The following is a 22,136-nucleotide window of genomic DNA, read 5'->3' as shown; positions in this document are numbered from 1 at the left end:
TCTATGTAAGCTTTTTAAGTCAAAAGCACTACTTCAAAATTCCTCTTGTTTTGTCTCTCCAGTGTCTGTGAAACTGTTCTTGGGGACTTGAAAGCACTGTGACTGCTTCCCTTGAAGCGTGAGTGCCAGGCAGGTTTCACCTTGATCACCCAGCTATAAAATGCTTCCCTCCCCTCTCATACTTGTCATTTACCATCAGCTGTGATCTAGGGTGTTGTATCATCTCTGTGAAAGTGCTCAGGGAAGCAGTAACATTTGTCCTTGTGAGGAAAGGGGAATGACCTTACTTTGTGTCCTGGCAGGGCCAGGTACCAGTGCTGTCCAACGCGCTGCCTTAGCCTCTGCCCAGCTGTGCACCTCACTGCGAGCTGTTCCCAGGGCGGGCCTGGTTCTGTCTGGGAACTGAAACTCTCATAGGTCTCTGGAGACAGCAACTGTATTTCTAGAGAACGTGCTGTTTCAAACTTTTACACCCCTGCTTTTGCCTTTGTCAGTAAAGCAATGCTACCTAATTTTCCTTGGAGGAACAGTGCAGTTGAATTTTTCTGTGTTTCTTCTTGTCTGAGTACAAGCTACTTAAGCCAGTTTGGGCGGCCAAGCAGATGCTGAGCAACAGAAACTCAACTTTTTGTTCTTATTGCATTAAACAGTGAAACAGGAAATACAAGCTTGTATGCATACCTCCAGTTTTAAGTTGTGCACACAATAAGCAAAAAGATGAAATTTGACACATCTCCTTCAAAACAAAACATACTTTTTCTTACTTAGCCACTCTCCGATCTTCTTAGATTCAAACTCAAGTAATTTTTGCATGGTAGTGAGATATCTCAAATGATAAAAACACTTAACTGCACCATGCTGAAGATATGCAATAGAAACGGCTAATGGGAAAACTCAGCTGTGAACAGATAAAAACTATATTTGTAGCACAAGCCTCTGTCTGTCTGTCAGGATACATATCAATATATCAAAGGGCATGTTCTGCAAGTGGAATAATTCTTCCCATAGTAATCTTAAAAACACAAAAAATTTAGCTGGTGATAAGCAATGTAAAATTCAGTTCTTGTCTCTGTAGATGAGTGGTTACTAGCGGTTAATTTTCACTCTTTAAAAAGGGTTGCTTTAATTTAAGCTCATGATTAAAGTCTGAATTTATGTTTTTAAATTTTACACTTTCCAAACAACAGTCCTAAATTAATGAGATCCAAGTTTAAAACATTTGATCTTATCTTTTAAAATTTTTCCTCTTTTCTTTTTCATTATTAAAAGTGTTGTATATAAAAATTAAATGAGGAATTCAAACAGAGTGGTAAATTGTTATTTCTTTTGATTTGAAGGCATGCAGTGTAAATCGTAAATCTTTAAACTCCAACTTCCCATCCACCAATATTCTTGGGGTAATTTAAGCTCCTCTGGAACAGCATAAAATACTCAGAGCATATTGGCACTGCTTTGTATTGCCAGGCAACAAAGCAGCTGATTATGTCTCCTAAATTATGTCTTCTTCCTGCATCTCTAAGCATTCCTTTCCATACCATCACCCCCAAACTGCCCATAATCTTGTTCTCTGATACAATCCCTACTGTTTTCTTCCTTCTATTCTCAATATTTCATCTTTCCTGGAAGCTGAAGAATATTTTCGAATAAAGCTAATATATTTTTTGAAATGTTTGCCTTCCTTCTGTTTCTTATACAGGCCTAAAACCTTAGGCTGCTTGAATGAAGATGCTGTTTCATTTGCTTGCTGTCCATCCATTTGGAAAGAAAGGAAATTCCCTGAGGACAGCATTGTACCTCATTCACAGAGTGGTAGGCATAGGAGGCCATTTAGAAAAAGGACAGATGGGACTAGAGAGCCTCTGTAAAAGGCTTAACAGGGTTTATAGAAAAGTTTTAAAGTACAACAATCTAGTGTTAATGAATTCATTTAGAGGAAATAAATAGCTATAATAAGGCACTGTTATGTTTTAAAAAGCCATTCCATTTTTAACAGATAATTTAAACCCAAGAACTGTTCTTCTAAAAAGATTGGTTTTTAGAAGGAAGTTTCACACCTGTCAGAGGAGTTAATCTCAATTTATCCTTTCCTTAATAAATATATTGCCTGTCTCCTTAATTAGAGAGGTTTGAGCTGGTTCTGATAACACTACTTAACACCTACATGCTCAGTATAATTTTAAATCAAAATATATAGGATGGGTCCTATTGTGATCTCGTTGGAGTTCTGTGTAAATCTGCTCGCAGAGCAGACATATGAAGTGGGTTAGGTGAATCCCTCCTAGAATAACTTGGTTCTCTCAGAGGGCTTGAGCACCAGTAGACAGGTTTCTTGTAGATATCCTGATTTAGAAGAGATGAGTGTCACCTCCAGTTCTGCACCTACTGCCCTTCAAATATTCTTTACATCATGTCATGCCCCCTTTAACTCACAAATAAATCAGACTTCCAATTTAACTGATCAGAAACAGTGCAGAAATACAGAAAAGTAAAAATCTTGAAAACAAGCAGAAAAAATATATAGAGAATCCCATTTGGTCCATTCTGAAAATATTATTTATCTCATTTGCACAGATCTGTGCAAAAGTAGCAAAACCTGAAAGGAACAAAATACTCCCTGGGTAACAGTACCCTTTTGTACTGCTAGTTAACAGCAGCATCAAACTTTAACAAATGAACTTCAGAATGGACTACACTTCTGTGTATCTGTAGTGATTGAGGTCCAAAAAAACATAAGCAAGTGGAATACTAGCACTGTGCTGAAACTTAATCCAGCTCTAATGATACAATGGTAATTATTTTCAAGAAAGGATGCTGAAACAATCACTGGTACTGAAAACCAAGAAAAGTAACAATAATTTTCCTCAAAGACACTGACAACGTCTATCAATGTCACCGTAATGAGGATTGGGGAAAAAAAAAGAAAAAAAAATACAGTGTCTTTTGTTGTTGTTGTTGTTTGTTTGTTTGTTTGTTTGTTTGTTTTCAGTCACTGAATAAAATCAAATAAAACCTCCTAGAAATGCAGAATGGAATGATTACAGCCCACAGTTGTCTTCTGTTTATGGCAGCAAATGAACTTCTACCATATAAAAAAGGGTGAATATTCAACATCTAGTAAAATATATGTGATAATACTGCATGTAGACATCTGGATGTCATTATAGGTAACATTTTCAAAAGGGCGTAACTCACTGAAGTACTTTATAAATGGCATTCATGTTTATAATTTTACCTTTACCTAGTTAGCAACTCTAAAGGTCTGTATGCATTGATCAATTCATCAGGAAAATTAATGTTATATTTAATCTTCTGACCCTATAAGGATCTACATGGTGAACTATACACCATACCCTTAGATGTATGTGCTAAAAAAACAAATTATCAGCTAAATAATCCCAACTGTTCAGCTATCCTAAAACAAACAAACAAAACTGATTTGATATGCTGGATGTTTTTAGGTATAGTAGCCTAAACCATTAAATATGTAAGTCCCATAATATCACATAAAGACAAGATACCAGATTGAAAATTATTGTTCTTAATTGGTAATTCAATTCAATCTCTTATCTCCAAAGAAATTTGAACAGGCAATACATTATTCTATGTAAAAATATCAAAACCAGGAGCAAATGTTGCCAGCTAAGTGCTGGCTATACAAGTCACCTCCTTCCAGCAGCTTTTCTTTAGGCACATTACTTGGCCTGTGGCACCTCACATGTTCCTTAAGTTCTTATTACCATTATTTGGAAAACTAGTATTGCCTGTGCAGATGTCCCCTGGATGGCCAGACAGACCATCTGCAATAGCCAAGAACACCCTGGAAACCATTTAAATTTGTTTGCTGTTAAATTGTGACAGAGGTGAAAGCAAACCAGTTAATGGGGCCTTTCTTTTGCAACAACATAGAAAGACTATTCAACTACGCATCATCTTGAGTTGCCAAGAGGGGTTGGCAATGAAAAAGTACAAGTTGGGGAAGAACAAGGAAAAAGTGGAAACTGGGAAAGCCTGACTTCTGGCAGCAGAGAAGAGAAAATGCTTATCTGATGGGCTAATGTCCAGAGAAAGCTCAAGCTGATTTGAGCCCTGTGAACAAGACAGAGGTATACGCACAGCAACACTGAGCCTCATTGCTGCGCCGTGACTGTCTAACGCCTCCAACAATGTCCTGAGAATGAGAATGAGAAAGTGCAAGCCAAAGGATGCACAATTCTTGAAGAAAATGGACTGGAAAGAAATGTCTACAGAGTTAGTAGAAAAAGGACAAAGGGAACAACCTCATCTTGCTGAGTTTGTTCACTGGATAGCCCCTCAAAAGGGTGACTTTCTATTCAGACCAAAACCTGACCCTAAATATTAATATAAATATTGATATGCAACACTTCTATGGATTAAAGCTACAGCTGAACACAGCTCTACAGAAATAAACCCCAAATGTCACCCCCAAGGAACAGTTTTTTGTTTTTACTAATGGCTAAGAATGATGAAAAACAAACAAACAAACAAACCCAATGACAAGCAAACTCAAGCAGTAAGCAATTCCAGTGGAATTAAGGAGATGGAGGGACGTCAAGGACAACATTTCCAATTTTTTTTTTTCTGCACCAGAGGGGAACTACAACACACAAAAAGAAGGGGGAGAGCGTGTGATTGAATGGTGGGTTAAATGGTAGTTAAGAGACCATTAAAAATGGGTTAGAAGTTCTGCTTCTTTAGAAATTAACATGTTTATAACACAAAGAATGTCTCAAAAGCCCACACCTAAGTGCATATTAAAAACATACATAACTAAAATGGTAGATGCTGAGTAATTAAAACATTTCTAAATGCTATTAAGTGAAATAAGCAAGAAACACACACTGTGTAACTGTTGCTGGATATTGCTTTCATACCTCCTGAGCTGTGAAGGGAAGCCTGACATGACCAATACAGTCCGTACTGTGGGAAGGCTCCCCTGATAGCCAGTGTCTCAAGAGCCACACTTGTAGTAACTAATAGCCAGCACTGTAGCCTTTACATGCGCTCTTACCAAAAGTATGTTATGTTTTAGGTATGAAGGACTCACATGTGAGTGACAGGCTAAAACACGAAGAGCATGAATAGCTGCAAATAGGATTGAAAGAGCTAACTGAGGAATACTGTGGAAGAAGTGGGAGACTCTTATCTGTTTTGACAGGCCACCCCTGGGAGGGGAAACTGGAGTATTTAAAAAGGTTAAATTATGGTTCATATGGAGCAATAATAGTATATTGCACAGAACTGTACAGATGATCCTAACCAAGGTACTTCAGGGAAACATAAATCTAGAAAGGCAATAGAAGAAGTGGGATCAGCTAATGCTCTGAAGGCAGCTTTTCACACAGAACAGAAGGCCAAGTTGTTACAATTCACATAATATAATACAATTATACTTTTACACTGCGTATTAATATTGCATGTTGTCACAGGCTTATGCATTAACAATAACTTTGCACAGATATCTGAAGGAGAAACAGAAGCCTTGACCTGAAAAGCTATCATAAAACTTAATGGAGAACACTGCTTTTAGCAGAAGCTGTGCAACACCCTTTACCATCAGGAAAACAAGCTCTAAGTCACCCCAGAGAGGACATTCGTGAGTGCCCTTTACACAGTGAGTAACTATGCAAGGCAGACAATGAACATAACAAACCAACACAAGATGTTGGAGCCTTTTGCCACAATATGTTATAAACTGTAAATGTAAAAAAAAATAATAAAAAAAATCTGTATTTTGTGAGCTGGAAAGTAACTTTTTTTTTTTTTTTTTCCAATACAACAGTCTATGGAAGGATATGACTAAAACGGGTTTGGGAAGGGGCTAACCAGATAAGTAGTAATGACAACTGCATAGCAGTCAAGGTGCTAATTATGTAGCAGATGTACTCTGTGGGCGTATAAGATCGAAAATGTTAGGACACAGCCCTTCAGCAAAAGATAACAATCAAAGAAAAATGCAGGCATTCAGATCACCACCAGACCTCCATTAGCCTGCGAACACACTTACACAACTATATGAACAAGCAAGTTCTGGCGGGTATACAGCAACAACATAATTAGGGCATTAAGAAGGCTAGCGTATCTTGTCTGCACGGACAAAAATTGACTATCGGAATATAAGAGAAAAAAAGCTCAACATAAGAACAAAAAAATGTGTTTTACTACTGTAAATATCAATATACTAAAGAATTTCAAACCGTGAAACTATCAACATTAATCTGAATGTTGATAGAAATAGTTTGCACTGAAAGAGCTCTCCCCATCTCCCACACGAGGAGAGGCAGGTAGGGAGGTCAGGGCACCCAGATAATCCCAGGAAGCAGCTATGCCAGATCAGTACACATGAAAGCAAATGACAAAAAACATTTCCAATTAGAAAAATAGAAAAGGAAAGGGATTGGAAGAAAAAGAATGCTTGTTTTCAAACTATCAAACTAGGCATTCATAAAAATCAGGAGTGAAAAAATAAGTATGTGAGAAACTGGTGTTAAACAGTATGGTTTACGTAGCTCCAGAGATACAGATTTATTCCATAACGGAAGAATCTATGCATTAATTGGGATGCCATGCACATAATTAGAGCATGATGACGTTTTGATGCTTCACTTGTCACTTCCCCTGCCAATCCATCTCTCTGGTTTGCAATCTGCGATTATGCCCAATGTGTTAATCTTTGGGGTGAGAAAATAAATGTTTCAGCACTTTCTGTGTGAGACTATTCAGGAACAGGTAGTTGCTCAGGCACTGCAAAGACTTTCTCCTTGGAGTGAACAGTTATTGCAATTTACACAGAGACTGCTGAAAAAGAGAGTTTAGCTAGCAGGTAGTTCACAATGCAACTAGCTGCTTTTCTACTTTTCTCATGATTTTTTCCTATGTCTAATTATTATCTAATTTGCATTTATATACCCTTTATTACCTAAATACATCATAATCGCAAATGTGCTTAACCTAACAGACCTCTAAAAATTCAGGAGTGGTACAGAACTTTTATACAGATAAGCAAGGATAAAGGCTGTTTATGTTTTCTGATTTAAGCACTGGAGCTGGATGGTTAGTCCTAAGTTTTCTACAGAATTGCTAATCAGCTGCTACCCTGGACATGTTCAAGCACAGGCTCCTTCTTAAGCTGTGAAAAGTATGAATAATGTTTACTGCTGTGGGTTTTCTTCTCCAGGGTGGATCAAACCAGATCAATGTGGCTTTACACCTTTAACTCCCATCAACACATTCCTGAGGTCCCTCTCCTCATTCCTTTTGCCTGCATTTGCTGCCAATGAAGGCTCCCACTGGGTGAAGAAAATTCTTTCTCCATAGTCTTCATATATTGTCTTTTCAGAAGGAAAAAAAAAATAATAACAACCTTGGCTGTTGAATCAGACTGCAATTAACAGAAAGGTGATCATGATAGTTTAAAAATCATTATTTTGTAATAATGTATTTTATATCCTACGAGGCTATGAATAAGTACTTTAACAGATGCATCCATAATAGATTTATCAAATGAATCTCTATAAACACAGCATATGCATGTTCTTAATATATCTAGTGTGCATACACATATATGCACACATTACAAATATTTACGATTAGACATACACAGACTCAAACACATAGTCAAGAATATAGTAAACAAATTGACTATACCTACTCCATTTAAAATTTGTTATAATTTCTCTTTGGCTAAAATTCATAGCAGCCAGAAGGGGGTTAGTGAGTTTACAGGTAACAAACTGACTCACAAGCAATGCTTCATATATTAACCTTTGGAAAATGCATGTTGCAGATAATCTGATTTTTCCTGTAGCAGACCAGAGATCGCACTCTCAGATCACAAAACAGTGGGCCTGTTTGCTCCGTCAGAACAGCAGGGCTGGAGCACAGCCTGCTCCAGCTAAAGAACCACTCAAGAGGAGCTTACATTGATGTAAATTATATGCAGGCTGCCTACAGTTATCGTAATGCCTCATTGTTCCCAGGGCTTTGAAGACGTGAATTTCAGTGCGAATGGATATCAGATGCACTGTAAGATGTTACTGTTATATTCTGCTATAGGATATTTGTACATTACTATATGCATTTTGTTTGTTCTATGATATGCATTTGCAGAGCATATGTTTTTTAAAAAAAAGGGGGGGGGAGGGAGGGCAACATCACTGTATCACAGAAATTAGCTTTCCTGTTTTTATCTCATCTTAATTGAAGTCTGTTTCTGTTGCCAAGCAAGGTTTAGTCGGCTTCCCTGATTTATAAATCAAGGGTATTTGTTTCACCAAAAGTGGTGTATAATTGCTTGCCAGCAGTCACCTTTGCTTTAAGAAAGGAGTGGAAGAAATCAAAGGAAATGTAGAATACTGCTGGAGACTGCCTTTGAACAATGAATAAATGAATAGGGCTCTATGAATAGCTGATCAGGTCCCAAAGTTAAAAAAATATATATATACAAGGAAGGACTTTGATACAAAATGTTTGCACTTATTCATGTTGAAATCATGAACTAGAGATTGTTTTATTCTTAATTCAATGAAATTCAAAATGAACCAGGGCTATGACTTCCTGGCCCATATTCAGTAGCTTTGAAAGGTTTTTTTTTTCCATTAGATGATCATCAAAACTCTGAATTTTTATTTTTATTTTTTTTGGGGGGGGGGGTATGGAGGGGTGGGGTAGTGGTAGAATTCAAAATTGTCAACTTTCACCATTGTCACAATCATTTTCCTACAAACAATCTCTGGATCCTTGGAAAGGCCAATGCCACAAGTGTTTAAAAGCCTTCTTGAGCATCCTTGAGCCAGGCTCCACACCTAACCACCTCTGGATTAGGCTTCCTCTTCCCAGACACATGCACTTACTCCACACAAAGCTTTCAAATCTCTGGGACTCCATAAAAGAGATCATTTACGGGTTCATAGCTGTAGTTTATGTGCTTAGTCACACTCTACAATCTCTTGGCAAGAACCTCTTTCTGCCATCAAAGGGCTGAATAAAAGGAAATGTACTGCGTCACGATAGTTAAACCTATATACTAGCACCCACAACTAGTGCATTTCTGTCAGAAAATGCTGATTTGTTGGAAATGAGTCACAGGAGAAATGCAATGAAAAGTAATCGTCCTAGAGAACAAGGAGGCTTGGAGCAGCTCACTTGTCTGCCTCCCCAGCTCTTTTGCTGCTAAGGACGGCTGCCAGAACCCTGAAAGCTGCACCCACGTTGCAAGGAAAGTACACGTTGGCATGTCTGAGCTGCAGGATTCCCTGCCACTATGGCTGGGAGAGCACTTTCTCTCTCCCTTCCAGATGATTTACAAGATTTTCTTCCCCTACTAGACTCAGTACTCTCAAACTGCTGGGGAAGATAATGCATCTGAAAGCAACCACCTTTTGTTGTTGCAGGGCTTTTTGTTTCGAAAAACAACAAAAGATTTCCCATTGTTTTCATCATCATTCTAAATAGTCTTTTAATCAATGTATTCCTTTGAAACTCTTATTTTTGATATTTCCGTTACCGTTTCTACTAATATATTTATCATCCTGAAACCTCACCGTAAATAAGATAAACTTGGCACCCACCTTGTCATGGTTGCACTAAGAGCAACCTGTATATTTAATACGTACTGCAATGAGTACTACTACCTCATGGACAGAAATGCAGCAGTATTTTCATTAATGGTTCTGTTTTGCAGTCTGATTCTGCACAGAGATATAAGCAACGTCTTAAAAAGCCATTTGCATATGCAAAACTAAGCACACACTACAATCTTTGCAGGACCAGTGATTTCATAGCTCTGTTCATTAAGGAGCATATTTTTTCCTCACTTCATGCATTTTAAAGCATCTCTCTAACGAGTTTACATAGTAAGCATTAATATTTCTTTTAACGTTTTTGCATTAGCTCTGTCAGACTCAATCTCTTATCATTTGTCATGTTGTACTGAAGGTCTGATAATTAACTAGTATGTTGCTGCTGTTGTTCAGTGATGAATAGAGTTATATACAAGAGCATAAGTATCTGCCTTTGTGGTATTTGTTGTTCACTCTGACCCTGACATAGAGTGATGAAGATGTGTTTAAGATGCTACATAAAGCACTACATTGGAATTTTGCGTGGGTCACCATGCATTTTCTATAGACTATATTATGTAGACTACATATATATACACACATACACGCACTATGCATATATTTACTATATATTACATAGAGCACTAGAACAGCATAGAAAAAGGTGAAGAGGAGTCAGCAACTTGTTGGTGCCTCGTTCCTCACTTCAGTTTAGCATGGAAAACACTTGCCTTTGCAGAATCACAACTATTTTTCTAGTAGCAACTTATCTTGTCAGGTTTAAATATTGGACAGATCCTAAGCTACAGATTCTGACACCAAACGTTTGCAGTCTCTGTCCTCTTATTTATTTTTTTTTTCATAATTTTCAGCTTTTTCTTCAGAGATAACATTGTTAACACACAAGTTAGCTCAGTGCTCTTTTTTCTCAAAGGTGGTTGCTACCTTGCTGTCACCCACCCTCTGGGAAATTTTTGCTGTGGGAAGCAGCAAACGCAGAACCAAAGAGCGTACAGCCGTGGGTCACAGGGGTGCAGGTTACTGAGTGACAGCTGCACAGACGCACACTGCTGTAGAGCAGAGAACAGGATACTGCAGAGCAAAGTGCTTTGAGAGGCTACGGAGAACAGATAAGGGGCTTTTAATGCTACACTATTCACTGCGGGCTGGTGTTTTCTTTTTATCCTCAACTACCTGCAGTACACTGAAGAGCATCTTCTGCAGAGACAAGGTGCTCTGTCTAGGATGTTATCAACCTGAACTTGACTTTGCAGAAAGAAGCTAGACATTCACTTTTCACATCTTGTTCCTGGTTTTCTCTTTAATCGATGGTAAAACACACTGTGCTCTTCTCTGCATGAGAAATTCACTTCCTTTAAGAAGAATTAACCATACACTAATGTTAAAATCAGAAGTTAGGTCTACTTCAGCAATTTATGCTACCAAGAGAGAAAAGATAATTTTTATTTTTTGCTATTTATTACAAAACTGATCATTTGCATGGCAATTTATGACTTCCTTTCTCTCCCTTTGACTGAACTGCTTTCTAACTCAAATTAAGCATCTAAGACCATTATAATATCGTTAAATCAGTTACTGTGCAAATGCAAGCCATTTTCCTGCTTTTAACAAGTTTTTGTTTGCACATGGTGATGGTGTTCTGAAACAACGTCCCTAACGGCGAGAAAACATGGGCTGCTCTGTCATTTTGATGGATGATCACTGCAGCACTGTTACAAAGAGGGAGGGGGGAGGACAAGACATCTTTTTAATCTGCTTAATGGTAAATAACAGCACATTCATTGCTTATTATTCATACTCAGTTGGGCTGATTTGTCTTCCCATCCAACATTTCTATGATATTACAGAAGCCACAGAGGTGGTAAAGGTGTGCATCTTGCCCTGAAGGAACAACATGGATGCCATATGCTGCCCTGTGCTGCTGTGGCCATTGGTAGATGCAAAGCTGGATGCCTCTCTGAAAGCTGAGAGAGATCTCCCAAATATGCATCTCTGCACTGTCCCCAAACTGGACTGTTTTGGGTGCTGCTGCAGTTTCTGCTGAGGAGAGGAGGGAATCTGGGGGACACTGCATCTGGCTTTGGGTACAAGGAATTACTTTTGCCTTCCCTCCAGCCAGATGGGAGTTCCTTGCAGCGGGGACCTCTCCCAGTGATGGGCAGTACCGTGCCAAGCTGGACATCACTGGGGAGTGGCAGGGAACAGCAGGCTGAGCTCTGCGTTGGAGTTCGGCTTTCTATGGTCTGTCAGGAAGGCTAATTGACCAGAGTGGTTTGAGACATGAGCTTATCTGAGATGGATAAAATAAGAACACAATCTCTTGTGCAAACTGGGAAAGAAAAAGCCTGTGAGGTTTCTTTTGCCCAGGAAGAAGTCTCAAATTTGTGCCTTTAAAATAAAATATTCAGTGAACGCCTTTACTCACAGATGGTAGCTGGACTCTGAAATCCCTTTTCTTAAAAAAATAAAAAATAAAAAATCACAGTACCCTCACAAATCAAATCTGTCTGCCACATGACCTCCATTATGGACCATACTCTGCCTTCAGTCATGCCATTTTAAATCACCAGTGCCTCTGCTAGTTTCATAATGTTCCTTTTTATTTATACTAGTGGAAGCTAAGAAATAACTTGCCTTTTTTTTTTTTAAGCTCCATATGACACCCAAGATTTTCTCTGGTTTCCAGTAGAACGATTTTTGTGAGGAATGTCACTCCCTATCAACAAATAGCAATCTGAAATTCTTCTATTTTGTCTCTTTCCGTTAGAATGCTGCTTCATATTTGCATTCTACAATCGGTTTTAACATTTTTCTTTTATATTATAATTTAAAATTAATTTAAATTTAAAAAGCATTTTGCACAGTCGCACTGGAAATGTGATGCTCTGGATTGGAATGTTAGTATTCCTGAGTGTTCCCAAGACACGTGTATCTCCAAGACCAATACCGGCAGACATCTAATTAACACGGAAAATATCACCTTAAATTGTTGGATGTATCTTTTGTGACCTGATGTTCATTGCTCACACTACAATATTTATTTTGGTGGAAAAATAAACAATCATTAAAAATGTGGATTTGTGAAGATAAAAAACATAAACAGGCAAACAAGGTCTTATTTTCAAATATTCCTTAGAGCATTCTGTTATTTGGACTGAAGTCTTTTGATCTCAGGCCTAGTGATGAGCTAGTCACTTCACAGAAGTTAAGGGAGTTTTATTGGTATAAAATTGGCATAAGATAAAGGTCAGCCTATTTCATTTTAATGAGTGAAGTGAGATTATTTACCACTCAGTTTACAGACCTAAAGTAAGTGCATTCATCCACTGGGAGAAACAGAAAAAAGGAGACAACCCTAGTTTCCCAAAAGAATACTCTGCAGCCGTGAGCTGCCTAACAATCACAGTAATAAAGCATTTGAAGAAATATCAGGGCTTAAGCCACTCAAAGCTTGTTAGATAAATTAGACTGATTGTCACTTAGGACCTGATGCTGAGAGGTGCTGAGCAAAGTGCTAAGGTCCTCAAGTGCATAGTCCATGAAAGCTGCATCCTTCAATTTAAATGCAATCTCTGGACTGAAAATGGGAAGATGCCAGATCCTTAAAGATCAACTCATAGGGAGATTTGGAAATCTCAGTCTAGAAATTTTCATTTAAAAACATTCCTTTTAAATATTTCTTGTTCTCTGAGGTTAAGTAAATTCCATTCATTTCTCCATGCTGTTGCCCATTTAATGAGGCAGAAAAGCATTTTATTATTCCCCTCTGATGAATATACAAGCACCAAAACCCAAAGCTGAGCAGTGAAACAAACAGCAAATTATTTTCAATTCTTTTAATTCTGTGCTTTTTTTTTTTTTTTTTTTTTTTTGGCAGATACTGCCATAAATCATTTTAGCTCAGCAGCCACAGATTCAAGAGACATTTCCTTTTAAACTTTGGAGGTGCTTAAAGTGAATGAATTAACAGAAGAAATCGCTTTTACCTAAACCAAATCCATGAAGTGCAAAGTCCCATGAAACCTGCTAAACTGAAATAACCTTTTTCTCCAAACGCCTTCTCCGAAATTCTTGAATAATCGCCTATGGTTGAACAGGAATGCATTTGGAAAGGTTTGAATTGAAGTGCAGCTAGCCCAAAAGACAGTTTGGCTTCTTAGAGAGGTGTAAAGGATAAAAAAGGGATTTTGGTGGACAGTGCATTGTTACTGTGAATTACGCAGTGAGCTGAAATGACACTGGAATAGTCATCAAAGTTCCTAAGAACTGTTCTCTTCCAGATGAGCTAATAGAGTGGCTCCAAGCTCTGAGGTTAACTGAAATCAAATCTAAAAGTGCTGTGAAATACATTTGCTCTATTTGACTTCTTTCAAAAGTTAGAGGTTCTGCTGACCCTGCTGTCAGCAACAGCTCCATTTCACACAACAACATTATCTGCATGAAGATGGACACCGAGTTTTATCTAAAGCATATATGACAAGCTGCAACCATCGCAAAGATCAAATATCACTTAGGCATTGTAAGAAATCCGTCTGAAATCTATGAAATCATTCACCGGTTTTCAAATATCTTCATTTAAATAACACTCAGAAGGAAGGAGCCACTGTCCAGCAGGTTTTCATTCACAGGCTTCCATGATACATGATTGTAAAAACAGCTAGCCCCAAGATTAAAGGCCTTGGAGGTCCTTTCCAGCCCAATGTAACAAAAAGAAGACACCGCAGCTGTAAGAGACTTACTGTTGTAAAGGATAAGCATCTCTTAATTTGTTCTGTAACCTGAATACGTGTCATTTTATGTCCCCATAAATTTTTCAAGTACAATGCTAATATTCATTATTGATTGGATATAGAAGTGTCAGCTCCCATTGTGCGCAATTAATAATGCACGTCAAATTGTGAGATGATAAATGTGTGTCCTTTGAAAGTGAGCTAGCGTGCATCAGATGTTTTTATTTTCCGTTATCAAAAACCAATTCATAATTCTAAACAACTGTTGTCGTTATATTTTCTGAGGGGAAAAGGGCACTTTCTACCTTATGCCCTACCTTAGGGCTATACCGTCTTCATTCATTTCAAAGACCACAGAGAGGCAACACTTAGGAGGAAGTTTGCACAGCTCGTGGCTCTGTTACAGCCCTGTTGTGGCCTTTTCCACAGACAAAGCTTTACCCTGAACTGTGCCATCTTCCACATTGCCAGAAGAGCCCACGCCATGTGGCAGGACTTGGCTAAGCTGGGGTTGTGAGCAGAAGGGCAAGCGTGAGCAGAAACATGAACATGGGCTACAAAACTAGGAACCACATGCCCTACATCTCTCTTGACAGCTTAGGTTGGAAAAACGTGGTTCCCTGAAGCCAAAAGTGTCCAGCTAATGCAATGGGGACCTGGGGCAGACTTCAAGAGCTATGGAGTCTCACCTACTGTGTTGACTTTCAAGTGTATCTCTGGCCCATGAGCCTTAGTAACAAAAGTCTCATTGGTTTCAATTAGTGGAGGCTCAGGTCTATTTACTGTAACTCAGTCGATTCTCAGAAAAATAATTAATTTCTTGTCATGCCTCATGTGTATTGATTTTTGTAATTACAATGAAATTGGAGGCAAGGGTCGGGGGAAGGAAATGCACCTGATTTATGTTTAATTTGATGCACAGGCTGTCAAGGACAAAGAAATTGAGATGCATGCCCATCCTCAATGCACCGCCTTGTGCCTAGATAGCGAGTGCCAGACATGCTGTAGAGAAGAATCTAAAATCACACACTGCTCTAACGCACAGAATTCAATACTGCAGTGTAAAGAGCTGTGTTTCTACAGCAGCCTCCACAGTATGTAGAGAAGATGCCCAAGGGGAAGATGATAAGGACAGGACAAGCTTAATGTGTATTAATGACTAAGGGAAGAAGACAAAGAATTTGAATGGGGGAGAAAATAACTACAAGCTGTTGCTGATAATAAAGCTGCAAGTAGATAACATAAATACAGAGGAGAAAAGAAAAGGAGAAAAAAAATACATATGCCTTGCTTAGCAATGCTGCTGTTAGGAATAAGACAGTGGCATGACAGCATTTGAACTTTGTTTTCACTGTGCTTTCACTACAATGGCACTCAAGCTAGAAATTTTTTAACCTGTGGTCAGTCAGCATTTGACTTACTAATTAAATGGTATTTATCCCTTTCCAAACATGGCTGTGGGACTGGTTGCCTTGTTACCACATATACACACACAGATTTGATGCTAATACTCAGTTTCTAGTTTCTACAGCATCAGAGACTAGTTTGTCGTAAAGATACCCTCATTACTTACATATACACAGTAAAACATTTCAGGCCCATTAAAGTCAGTATTACACTGTTTTCAGCAGGACCACAAGAATTACTTCCAAACTTTTGCCTAACAGTATCCATTCAGGAAGCAAAGTCTCCAACTCTTCCAAGAGAAAAAAAATATATATATCTTTTTCTATAATAGCCCTGCAAATGAAACTTACAAAACAGTCTCACATCTAAACATTAGAAAGAAATTATATATATGAAAGAGAGGCAAAGTTTCAGGGTGTGAATCAGCTCCAAGTACTTTCATCTAAACACATGATATTTTAAAATTAAACAAAAAGTGAGCCCTCTGCCTCCGGTACAGGGAACTGATTTGCATCAAGTTTGTGCAGTTTCTAAAAGCTGTTGCCTTAAATGTCAGCACTGAAAGGCAAGTTTTCCTCTGGTGGCCTACACACACCGCAACAAAGGAGGCTGCAAACGCATACTTAAAAAAAGAAAAATAAAAAAATAATCTCACTGGTATGGCAGTCTGTTGCCAACACTTTGTGAAACGATATTCTTCCTGGCTATGACAGAGCTCTGTGCACAAAGCCATAGCACAACAAATTCTGAGTCAGTAATAAATAACCAAATGAAAGTGATTGATGATGGCAAATTTGTCTCCAGTGGAATTATTGTAAAAATACTAAAAATTCTTTCCCTCATATATTAAACTTTTTGTTTAGGGGTTGTTGATACTGCCGGAAAACCCCTTTGACACAGCTAGCATAAATTTTAGTGGGCGTTTTGACACTGAAACACCGGAGACCAGCCTATTTAAAAAGCTTCTCCTAGAAAGGCTACTGTATGCATAAAATACATTGGTGGTTCTCAGCTAGGAAAGCATTTGATCTATTTTATATCATACGCCCTGTCACTAGGGAAACTTATGAAGCAAATATGGATATGAAATATGAACATGAAGAAAAAAATACAAAGCTACTTAATAAAATGAGTAATTATGTTTTGCTTAAATCCTCTCATGCCAGCAAAAAGCACATACCATCATAAATTCAGTAAAGTCTGCCCATTTCAGTAGGTGGGAAAGGAAAGAAAATGCAGCCAGGCCCTGTAAGGCACATTACTGTAGAGGGTTTACTCGGGAGAAATCGAGAGCACTGACAGGAGCGCTGATTACTGCAGTGCTTTAACTGATGGCCAGATGCAGGGGAAGGCAAGGGATCTGGAGCTGCTCTGTGCCATGATCTAATGCTTGGCACATGGACAGCTGAAGAGTCTCATGCTACCAGTCCAGTCCAATCTTTCAAAACACAACACAAGTCCTGAATGACAAATTCTGACTGCAGGTATGCTAGTTATTAGTGAATCAATAAATTAAAAAAAAAAAAAAAAAAAGAAAAAGAGAGAGAGAGAGAAAAGAGGACACAGAAAAGTAATTATGTGTCCAAGTATCTGTGAAAAGCTGAGGTTAGAAGTACTAATATTCTTTGAAATACGTTCAACATTTAAATTCCATTTTCTGGTTCACATGCCTGAGAAGCTCATGATCCTAAGGTATCAAATACAAACCATACTATTTTTTGTGCCTTTAGACTCAGATGCCATAACATTGAAAAGTTCCAGGTTAATTATAAACATGGCTTTTAAAATGAAAGTAGAAAATCAGAAACACAAACTTTTTTTTTTTTCTAAACAATTTTAAGTTTCTAGCTATTCAGATCTTAGCTTAATTTATTCTCTTGATCTTTGACAAAAATGACATGACAACATTGATTAGGTGACAACCAATACCAAATATTTAAACTGGAATACAAGCACATAAACATTAGGACTGTAGACACAGACAAGAAATTAAAAATGAAGCCTAGAGCACATATTTGAGTGAGTGCAGAAAAAAATGAAAGCAGAGATGACACAATGCGCTGTGGAGAATCATACTTGGATATGAACTCTGCTGAAAATAGGTCTCCATACAACAGTCTGATTACATAGTTACCTAGCTCTTCCTGTGGAAGAAGCATGTACAAAAGATGAATCCAAATCTTCTCCACTGAAGTCAGTGGCAAAACGACCACCAACTTAACCAGGAGTGGGAGTTAGCCCAGATTATTATATATTATATATTTCGGATCAAAAAATGTATTTCAGAACACTGCATGCAGATACAGTGCACAAAATCAAACAGGGGAAATCCAACAAGCAATATAGAGCATTAAGCACTAACATTATGAAAACGCTCATTGTTTTCCACAAAATATATCTTTATCAATTATCACAAATATCTGAGACAAGCATGCTAAAAAGATATCTCTTTCGTTTCAATGTAAACTGTGTTTTGTTTTTGTACTGCTAAAGCACAATAGAGTGAAGAGCACACTCTGCTGGTCAGAAGCACCATTTACACTAAAAGCTTTTTAACACTGTGATATGAGTACTGAAAAATAAACCAAATTATATGACATCTGACTTGAGGTGCTGCTCCGTACTAGGCTGCTACTTGATATTTTTTTCATCCTGTGTACTAAGTTATATAGCTAAAATGCTACATTGTCATGTTTAAATACCAATCTACATACTCTATACAACACTTTCTTTCCTGAAAGACATTTTAAAGTATTGTTCAAAAGTCTTTACCTTGGGTTTTTCATCCAGTATTTGCTGACGAATCTCCTTATGTTTTTCTACCAGTTTCTCCTGTCTTTTACTCTGAGCATCTTCTAGCTGTAAGAAAACAGCAGAGAATCCTGTTTCAAAAACTACGTATTCTCCCTTTCCCACACCTTCACTGGCAGAACTTTTATTACGTTATTTTGCTCTAACTTTTACTGTATGAGATGTGCAAGATGGCTCGTGCTCCCAGAAGAAAAGTATTTGCAACCTAGAGTCCTAAACAGACATGCTGATCAATTTTAGGCCTCATTTAATACAGCACTCAAGCATGTGCCTGACTCCAACAAGAACTGAGCATAGTGATCCTGCTCAGAAGGGGGGTTGGACTAGATGATATTCAGAGGTCCCCGACAACCTCAGCCATTCTGTGATTCTGTGATATTTAATTTGCTAATTCTTTATGCTGATTCCTGAACCAAGGAATCTGTGAGCAAAAATAGGACAACATTTGAATTGAACTCTTCTGCACTGAAATTAAGAGTAAATTCAATAGTGGCAAAAATTTTATAATAATTCCCCAAAACAAAGTATTGTGGTGAGCACTTTCACCATGGCATAAACTATGTATAGCTACAGAAATACCAACATCTGAAGTGAATTTCTTTGACTTGACTTATATTTATAGAACTCCCAGAATGCTTTTTTGTTTTCTGATAACTGTACAAATGTATTTATGGTTAAATTTTACTCTAAGATTGTTTATAGACTTTAAGAGTTTCTTATGAAATCTTTACATTCATGAAACACCAAGCACACACACACAATTAAAAAATCCTCAGTATTTAAAAAACATCATAGAGTACATGTTTCATGAAAAAACACAGGATATTCAAAGATAAAATCACAACTTTATTAAAATATGTTCCCATTACTATCTCCCACTCCCAAACACTAACACTTAACAAGATCTGTCTGAAATTCCAGTTTTTCTTTTAGTGGAATATCAATAGGAGCCCACACTGCATCTTTTAAAAATCTGCACTTGTGGAGTCTTTACACAGAAGCTTGGAATCTGGTGTGTAAAATGACCTAAAACATGAAAGCTGACATTTTATACCCCAAAATGAAAAATAAACATATGGCCTGACGTACCCTTTTTATGTACTGTACCACCTCCTGGATATATGATCGAATCATTTCAGTCTTCTCTCTGGGGAGAAGCAATCAACAAGTTATTGTAGTCAATAAGATCATACCAATATATTTTAATCCTCCCCAACTCCCTACAGAATGAGTAAGGCGATGTTTTGAACTTATGGATCAGCCTAACTTAACATTTAGTGGCTTCCTGGAAGTGCCTTTTACAACAGGTGGCATCATTGCCATATGAAGGGTTCTGATTTCCCCGTACCACAACAACGCCTCTGCTCTTTCATGCTAGTCTTTTCCCACAGGGTATTGTCACATCTTCAAAGTGATGGCAGCATTCCTTAGGGCCCAAATGTCAGCCTAGGAGAGCACACAACTGTCAGTAGGTGCACACTGCCACATTGTGGCACTTACATATTACTGAAATTATCTCTGTCTGTGTAGATGATGCTGGGAACATCTCAGAGATGATGGCAAAACTCCAACAACGGCCTCAACTTCAGTCCTCAGCTTTGCTGTGTAAACTACAGAAAGCTGAACTTGGAAGAAGTACTCAAAGTGGCTCAGTGAGACAGCTATTAGGTAACTTTTGGTCAAATGACAAGATGCCTCAAAGGAATAAATGCACATAAAATTACATTCTGTGGATGCTGGAGTTGACCAGATTCAGGACAGTACTCTAAAATCTAATTGCCTAAGAACAGTGAATTGCAAGCTACTGAGGTGGCATTAAAATCTGATGGTTTTTGGTAGTTACACAATCCCTGGGCACAAGTAGAATTAGAAAACTTAAGCAAGAACAATATGACATTCTCTATCTGTTTTTTTTTTTTTTCTTTTTTATTTTTTTCTTTTTTTTTTTTTTAAATTTTCATAAGGAAAGCTTTAAATAAACAACAGCCTAGCATGGATGACTCAAGTGGGATTTTACAGAAGGTCTCACAACTCCCTGTTCCACTGCAAAAGTGAGGACAAACTGCATCACTTGATAGAAGAAAGCTGAGTTTCCCATTTGGTTCCCATCTTACCTTTCCCAAGGGTTTTCTGAAAAGCCTGGCAAAAGAAAGCCCTTGGGAAAGATGAGGAAAAAATAAAAACAAAAACGAATTTTTACTTGTCTGTTCCTGAGCCTTTCTCACTAGCATCTCATTTACCTCTCAGCCAGCAAATCATTTCCTATTGCAATTGATTTTACTGCTATTTTTGTAATGACTATTTTTTTCTAATACATTTTATCAGCCCTTACCATATTATTTCTCCCCTTTTCATAATAAATTATTCTAATTTTGTTATCTTTTTTTTTTTTTTTTTTTTTTTTTACGATGTTTATACGTTTCTTAAATTATCTGATGCAGTTCATTGTGTGAGTGTGTGACCCTCTTTCAGTGTTGCCAAACAAACAGATTGTATGGAGAGGCTCCAAAATTTATATACATCTTTTTACCCAACATAATCATGTCTTACTCACATAGTAAAATTCAGATATGAAGGATTTTGTTGTTGTTGTTATTTCTCCTGTATTTTAACTGTTCTTAAGTGTTACTAAAATAAAGACTGGTATAAAAAGATATCCCAGCAAACAGTGAAAGATTAAAATGTTCCATTTTCTTTTCGAGCTGCTTGTGAAAACAAATGAAGAAGGAAAAACAAACCTAGACACTGTGCCTTTGGGCACTTGCATAACTCCATAACTTTGTATTGTCTGGTTGTGCATAAATGAAATTAATATTACTGTCCCTGTTCACAGAAACGGCACCCACAGAGCTCAGTTCTCCTTTCTTTTCCACCAGAAGTAACTGTACACTGAATTAAATTGTTACTGGAGGAGAGTCAGTAGCACAGCATCTGAGCGGAATTTATCACAAAAGTAGAGCAAACCTTCCAGTGTGTTGCTGCTATTTCTTTTAGACAGCAGCTTTAACAAAGTTAAGAAGAAAAGATAACTCACAACTAAAAAAAAAAAAAAGTTACAGTGAAATCAAACCCTGCAGGAATTGAAGTTACTAAGCCTATTTATAGCCATACATAAAAGAATAGCATTTGGATTAACAGTGTCTTGGTGAATCATTGTCATGACACTCATAGGAATGTCCCCATACATCCCCATCAGCACCTTTGCAGCTGACCCAGACTATCAATGCTTGCAGAACAGGAGATTAGATTTGTCCCAGGAAATTAAATTAGTATCAGCAGAAGTAAGAAGGACTCCACTGCTCTGGTGAGGTATTACAGTCTGACTAAAAGCTGCCTTGTATTTAGGGTTGAGACCCTTCTTTGATTTTCCAGTTGTGAAAAATGTCTCTCTTCACAACATATAAGGATATAGATCAAGGGATACACTTACTCTTCCATTTGATTTTTATCCTTGGATTTTGCTTCTGTGATCTTCTCCTGCCTCTTCTTGTCCATTTTTTTCTTCAACTCTTTCTTTTCTCTAAAGTGTAAAAAAAAGAAAAAAAAGAAAAGAAAAAAGGCAAGTTCAAAATGTATCTAAATGAAAAAC

The 22,136-nt window shown here is 37.7% G+C and overlaps 1 protein-coding gene across 2 annotated transcripts in view; it reads right to left on the bottom strand.

Moving 5' to 3' along the window:
* PLCB1 (phospholipase C beta 1) overlaps nt 1–22,136 on the bottom strand; it is a 370,971-nt gene that overhangs the window by 41,208 nt on the left and 307,627 nt on the right. For both annotated transcript variants that reach the window (XM_032184566.1, XM_032184565.1), the window contains exons 29-31: nt 21,978–22,067; nt 19,637–19,694; nt 18,509–18,595 (exon numbers count right to left, since the gene is read on the bottom strand). In XM_032184566.1, coding sequence (XP_032040457.1) covers nt 18,509–18,595; nt 19,637–19,694; nt 21,978–22,067 — 235 coding nt within the window. The remainder of the gene's footprint in view (nt 1–18,508; nt 18,596–19,636; nt 19,695–21,977; nt 22,068–22,136) is intronic.

This window comes from Aythya fuligula, chromosome 3 (assembly GCF_009819795.1).
Source record: "Aythya fuligula isolate bAytFul2 chromosome 3, bAytFul2.pri, whole genome shotgun sequence".
NCBI classification, from domain to species: domain Eukaryota; kingdom Metazoa; phylum Chordata; class Aves; order Anseriformes; family Anatidae; genus Aythya; species Aythya fuligula.
Note: the sequence above shows the minus strand (reverse complement) of the source record. Positions and strands in the feature narration are given on the sequence as shown.